The sequence below is a fragment of the Microtus ochrogaster genome, unplaced genomic scaffold (genome assembly GCF_000317375.1).
Source record: "Microtus ochrogaster isolate Prairie Vole_2 unplaced genomic scaffold, MicOch1.0 UNK60, whole genome shotgun sequence".
Lineage (NCBI taxonomy): Eukaryota > Metazoa > Chordata > Mammalia > Rodentia > Cricetidae > Microtus > Microtus ochrogaster.
This window is the reverse complement of record NW_004949158.1, coordinates 1,767,479-1,774,137: the sequence shown is the minus strand read 5'-3', so window position 1 is coordinate 1,774,137 and position 6,659 is coordinate 1,767,479. Positions and strand designations below refer to the sequence as shown.

Genomic DNA, 6,659 nt, shown 5'->3' with positions numbered 1-6,659 from the left:
CACATATACACACACACCTACACACACACATATACACACATATACACACACACCTACACACACATATACACACATATACACACACACCTACACACGCACACACCTACACACACACACATATACACACGCACACACACACGCACACACCTACACACACATATACACACACACCTACACACGCACACACACACACACCTACACACGCACACACACCTACACACACATATACACACGCACACACACACGCACACACCTACACATGCACACACACACCTACACACACACCTACACACGCACACACACACCTACACATGTACACACACACACCTACACACACACACACCTACACACGCACACATGCACGCACATACACACACACTGGGGAAGATGGATGAGAGGCATATACTCTGTGCACTGTATGGGTCTCTAAAATGTTACCATTAGATCAAACTGGGCAGAGTACAAACAGGCTCTATCTTTTTGGAACTACATGTGCAACTACATAATCTATAATTATTCCAATAAAATGTTCTACTAAAAACAAAGGATATGGCCCAGGGGGTGTAGTTAAGGGATAGAGTATTTTTGCCTACCAACCACGCACAAGGGCCCTAGGCTTCATCCCCAGCACAACAAAAATAAATATGTAAGCAAAACTAAAACAATCTCCCTTGAAACCAAAAAGTGGGTGGAGCTGGGATAGGCGGTGCCTTCTCCTGCTCTATCCCAGGTGCCTCTGCTAGACAACCTTGACTTATCTCTGGTTCTCTTGGCCTAGGGAAGACAGTCCCCACAGGTAGATGTGACGCAAATTTCTTTTGGAGCTTTTAATCACGAGGCACCTTCTCTGGAGCCTACTCTTCTGCCCAAGAAGCTATCAGAAGCGTGGTCAGAGCTGAGGGCTATCATTAGCCTCCTGACCTCCTCCCTATCCGGTCTCTCCACTTTCACCAAGTCCCCTGGGCCTGCCCTGCCTTGCCTCACGGTGACAGACTGAGTGCTGGAAACAGACAGTATTGGTTTTTTTCCTCTCACAGGAAGCCCAAGGTGAAAGAGACAGAGTGGTGTAACCTTGAGGAGAAACAGTATCCAGGCTAGGGAAAACATTGTAAATATTTACTCATTTCAAAGGAGAGAGAAAGGGGTTGGGCAGGGCTCATCCTGAGTAGCTCTGAGAGAGGACAAAGCCAGAATTGCTCCTTCTGGATATTAATCCGGACACAATAAGCTTTAAACTCTCTGTGGGAAACACTGTTAAGTCTTTGCAGGTGGGCTTCGCCGGGAAGTGGGAATGGTGTGGCTAGGAAGGAAAAGGTAGCTGCAGAGCATAGCTACCTCTGGAGGGGCTGTCACCGCTGAGCCTGGCACTTCTGAGAACCCTGCCAGCTCTGCAAAAAGCCCGAGTTTGTGCTTGCCCACTTTTAAAAGCTGTGAGGGCGGAGTGTGTGCTGCAGGAATCCCTGGACCTCAGGACCTCAGAGTTTGGATATGAGAGCCCAGTTTTTCCTCTGCCTCTTTATTTAGAACTGCGTGATGAATTTAGTCATTGTTCCCCTTTGCCAGCTGACTTGAGCAGGGAGAGATAAGACTTCCATTTCTGGAGTGTCTGGGAGTGGGGAGACCTTGACCTTGGGTGAGGAGATGGAAGATGTATGCCGTAGGCGATGAGGACGTCAGGAGAAAGACCTTAGGCTGGTAACGTCACCGACCAGGCACAGGTGTATGGAAACAGGAAGGGAAGGAGGAGGTGACACAAGGACACACAGAGGTCATATTTGGTATACAGGGACCAAGTAGGCTTAGTATATGATTATATTATTTACTGTTCTATGTAAATTGTTATGCAACCATTGTTTTAGAGTTAGCTGAAACGTGTGGCTTTGTTATAGTCAGTACCTACAGACCTATTCTGGGGTTCTAGATTGCTTTGTCCAGTGCTAGGCCCTGCTACCCAGGGGTTATTCTTGCAAGTGGAAGTAAGTAATCTAGCTGCAGGGCCTGTCACAGGGAAGGTGCTTCCATAAATGTCTGTAGATGTGAAGGGATGGAAGAAAGAAGAAAACACTGAGAGCAAAGTCGTTGTCGTGTCTAAGCTAATCTTCCAACAAGATGCCTTTCTGTTCTTTGTACCCAGAGACTCTGATTATGACCCCAGAGTCTGAGACAATAAGGGGACCATTTTCAGCCCAGATCAAAAGGGAAGTAGAATCCCTCCCCCCCCCCCCCAGATCCCTTCTCTTCTAGTCTTTGCCAACTTGATCAAATTTAGAATCACTCAGGAGACTGGTGAGACACACACACCCTCGGAATGTCTGTGACGGCTTTTATAGGGAATTAACTGAGGAGGACCCACTTCAATGTGAGTGGTACTGTGGGCTGTGGGCTCAGGTGGAAAAACAAAAAGCAAACCCAAAAAGACAGCTGAGCACTGGCATTTCCTCCCTTTTGGCCACCCGTCCACCAAGAGTGAAGGACAGTCTCCACCATGTGCTCCCCCTGCTGCCATGATGTTTGGGGGCCAAGCAGACAGACTAATTTTTCTGAAACTGAGAGTCAAAATAATTAATTTTCATTATAAATGACAGGCATTTGTCATAGCGATGTAAATATTAATACTATAGGATCCTGGCAAAAGTCCTTGGCAGGAAAATCTCTGGAAGATGCCTTGGGATGGGTGGTGTGGCTCTAATGTCCTAGAGAGAAGCCGGAAGGCCAAGTGCAAACGAGGCTTCTGAGTACACCCACCTGTAGACATCTTGCTCTGTACTGGCAGAAAATATTTTACTTATCTGTCATCCTAAGTACAGACTTAGCAGAACCGAGAACTTTCCCCAGGCCTGATGCTGACTCTCTAGCCATCGGTTGAGTTCTGTGATTTTACATGGCACCCAGTGCTTACTAACATTTACTGTGCTACTTGACCCAGAACGCAGTGGCCATGGAATGTTCTCCTGTCAGGGCGTGCACTTTTCTTTTCTGCACATGTATTTTTGCACATGTATCTCCCCTCAATAGGATATGAAAATGACATTTTGTTTCCTGGTAAGCTCTGGGATGAGAAACAGAGGAGCTACTTGGTGGCCATGACTGGGCCTGTAAATGTTGAGCTATGGGTCAGTTCATAGATTCCGTAAAAGTCAATAGTGAGGGTTTGCTGCATTCTGAAACAGTAGCCTGGGGCTGGAACTGAGGACATTGGTGGGTAGGAGTGGACATGAAGTTCCCTTATCTCTCCAAGCCAGAGGGAATCTTGCAGGAATCCTCCAAAGAATCAAGGCCTGACAAGCCTACCTGAGTCCCTCACTCTTCCTGCTCCTCCCTCCCCCAACCCTGTTTTTTTTTTTTTTAATTTTATGTATATTAGTGTTTTGCCATGGAAGTTTTAGGTCCCCTTAAACTGGAATTACAGGCAATTTTGAGCTGCCATGTGGGTACTGGGATTTGAACCTGGGTCCTCTGGAAGAGCATCCAGTGCTCTTAACCACTGAGCCATCTCTCTAGCCCCCCCCCCCCCATTTCTAAGTCTTACCTTCTGTGCCCTGCGTTTATCTGCTCTCTGGTTCTGGTGGTAGATCCTGCTAAAGTTGGAGACTATCACAGGGACTGGGAGAGCAATGACCAGGACACCACTCAGGGAACAGATGGAGCCAAATATCTTCCCTGCGATTGTCTTAGGCACCATGTCTCCATACCTGTAAGAGAGAGGGAGAGGGGAAGGGCGAGAGAGAGGATGTAAGGGGCCATTTGGGAAACAAGTGAGGCTTCCCAGCCAATCATACACTCTCACACACATTCATTCACTTACCAATATTTCACAGCATCTACAGAGGCCAGTGATACAGTCTCTGAGCAAGAGGCCAAACCTGTATGTTCATGGAACCAGGTTTCTATAGGGAAGGCCACACATGGGTAAACGATGGCATGAAAACATTTGGTGGTAAAAAGATAAGCAGACCACGAAAGACCAACATCACATGTTCTCACTCATATGTGGGTTTTAGCATCAAGTCTTAGATCTGTGTTTAGTTTGGAGTATCGGGAGAATCCAGAAAACCAGAAAGGGACCATTGGTGGGGAGGGGGAAGAACGATCTTAAGGGAGGGAGGAGAGCGTACCGTAGGTGCTGTGAAGGGGAAAGGGGAGTGACAGGGACAGGGGTTTCAGTGGGAAGAGGGATGTAGGGCAAGGGGGTGGGGGAGGGATGGCCAACTCCAAAGATGTTTGAAGAAGGGACGTGGCAACCTCCTCATTTATAAATTTCATATATATGATATAATTACACAAACAAGTTTAACTTCAGTTATCTGTATAGGGATTAATGCTTCTCCTAGAAGCTATATGTTGCCAAATAAAATGCCTAGTATAGGATATCTCCCCCTTGAGTTGTCAGTCAAGGGTGTCCTCGAGACCCCCCTGAAACAACACAGCCAATTGCCGTTGCTCTTGGCTGACCACCAGATCTCAGTAAGATTCTTGCTGAAGACAAGGCACACATTGGTCATAGGCTGTGAAGAAGTCAAGTGGGTACTGACCAGCAAGCTTCCTCCCTGCTGGCCAGCTTTCCCAGCACTCAAAAGTGCTATGTGGGCTTCTGGGGGGGGGGGCGGGGAGTCAGCAACAGTCTTACTCAGCTGTGAACTCTGTAAATTGTAATAATGGCCAGCATGGCATGTCATCCTATGCCCATGGATGACAAAGCAGAATGCATGTTATGGGGGTAACCGAGGCCTGATCTACGGAGTCCCCACCCCTAAATGAGAAGCGATAGACATTTGATGGCTTTTGGTGGGGAAGGACAGTTTTCTGTGAAGATATGGCTCCTGGTAGGTCAACTACAATCCAGGGGTGGTCCCACATCCCTATGTGGATACAGACAGCACACATTGGAAAACACATGCCTGATACGGTAAATCTGGCCAAGAACTCATGGCTGAGGAGCTCCGAGGCCCGAGGTGTGAACTTACTGCTATTATTTCTCCAGATGGACATGGTATCAAACTGCTCTCTAAATTTAGATCTCTCATAGGTTGTAGGTGAAGCCCCTCAGACAACATCAGGGAAGTTTCTTTGTGAGTAGATAGTGGTTAATGCAGAAACTCGGAAGAGGTCAAAGTTCAGAGAATGAGTGGCTGTGGAGGGCTCAGTCACCCATGAGGCGCCTATATCATATTTCCTTCTCAAGGCTCAGCAGCCATCATGGATGAGGGGACAAGAAGATCCTAAGACCCAGAGTCTGGGGAAGCCTGAAGCAAAGACTGTTTTTTGGCCACCACAGAATGGTGGCACTCATGAGCTCACGGCAGCTGTGGTGGCCTCCACAAGACCAAACTAGTAAACATTTGCATGGCGTGAGAAGGGGTTCATGAGTTCCCACCCCTAACTGAGGAGATACGGACATCTCATGACTTCGGGGGAGGGATGGACAGTCAATTTTCTTTGAAGATATGGTTCCTGGTAAGTCGACCACAGTCCAGTGGGTGTCCCCCCACCCAGAAATATATGGACAGCAAAAATTGGAGTTGATGAATTATTAAATTAGCAACAACCAGAAAAAGGAGGGAGGGGGTGTGGGGCAAGTAGGAAGGTGGGGATTGTGCTGGTTAGTTTTATGTTAACTTGACACAAGCTAAAGTCAATTGAGAAAGTAGATATAGGCAAGTCTGTCCAGTGCTTTCTTGATTAGAGATTAATGAGGGAGGGGTCAGCCTACTTTAGCTATGCCAACCTGGGCAGGAGGCCCTGAGCTGTGTAAGAAAGCAGGCTGAGCAAGTCATAAAGAATAGGCCAGGAAGCGCTGTTCCTCCATGGCTTTGGCTTCAGTTCCTGTCTTCAGGTTCCTGTCATGCATTTCTGTCCTATCTTCCTTCTGTGATGGAGTGTAATCTGTGGGTTGTGAGCTGAAACTAAGCCTTTCTTCCCCAAGTTGCTTTTGATCATAGTGTTGTATCACATCAATAGGAGCTTTAACTTAAGACAAGGTGGATTTGGGTAAATATGATCAAAATACATTGTATGAAATTCTCAAAGAATTAAAATATTTACTAGAAACATAATAACTCTTTGGCACATGGCTGTTTCAGCGAAGAGAAAAAAGGTTAACGCTGTGGTGGGGAAAGGCCTGAGATGAGAAATGAGGTGTAACTTCCGGCCACACAGAACACCTGAGCCTGGGTGGACCTAGCAGAAGGAAAGCAGAGAGGCCTTGGTTGTAAGGATAAGTCCCGCACCTTAGGGGGTGTGTTTGCCTCGGGCTAATGTTTGCATATAAATTTGGTGAGCATGCTCCCAGCCGCTGCTTCTGTTTTCCTGGTCTCCACGGGAACGGTGGTTCTGTAAGTCTATTAAAGCTGTATATATATATTTTTACAATCTGTCTGCATTCGTTTACGCCGTTACATTTTGGCGCCCAACGTGGGGCTCGAACCCACGACCCTGAGATTAAGAGTCTCATGCTCTACCGACTGAGCTAGCCGGGCTACCCGCTTGAGTCGGGGGCAAAATAGCCCGACGTTGGAATTCTCAACCTTTGAGGAGGTACCACTGGACCGTCCTCCCCCAGGGTATGTTAAATAGCCCCTCCCTGTGCCAATATTTTGTGAACCAACCATTGCAAATAATACCCAAGAAATTTCCCAAATCTATAGTATACCATTACATGG

The 6,659-nt window shown here is 47.2% G+C and overlaps 1 protein-coding gene and 1 non-coding gene across 4 annotated transcripts in view; both read right to left on the bottom strand.

The window, feature by feature from the left end:
- Nucleotides 1–6,659, bottom strand: part of Kcnd3 (potassium voltage-gated channel subfamily D member 3) — a 222,956-nt gene that overhangs the window by 9,153 nt on the left and 207,144 nt on the right. For all 3 annotated transcript variants that reach the window (XM_026777361.1, XM_013354686.2, XM_013354687.2), the window contains one exon: nucleotides 3,530–3,692. In XM_026777361.1, the coding sequence (XP_026633162.1) occupies nucleotides 3,530–3,692 (163 nt within the window). The remainder of the gene's footprint in view (nucleotides 1–3,529; nucleotides 3,693–6,659) is intronic.
- Nucleotides 6,404–6,476, bottom strand: Trnak-cuu. The gene has a single exon. It is a non-coding gene; the product is annotated as a tRNA-Lys (tRNA).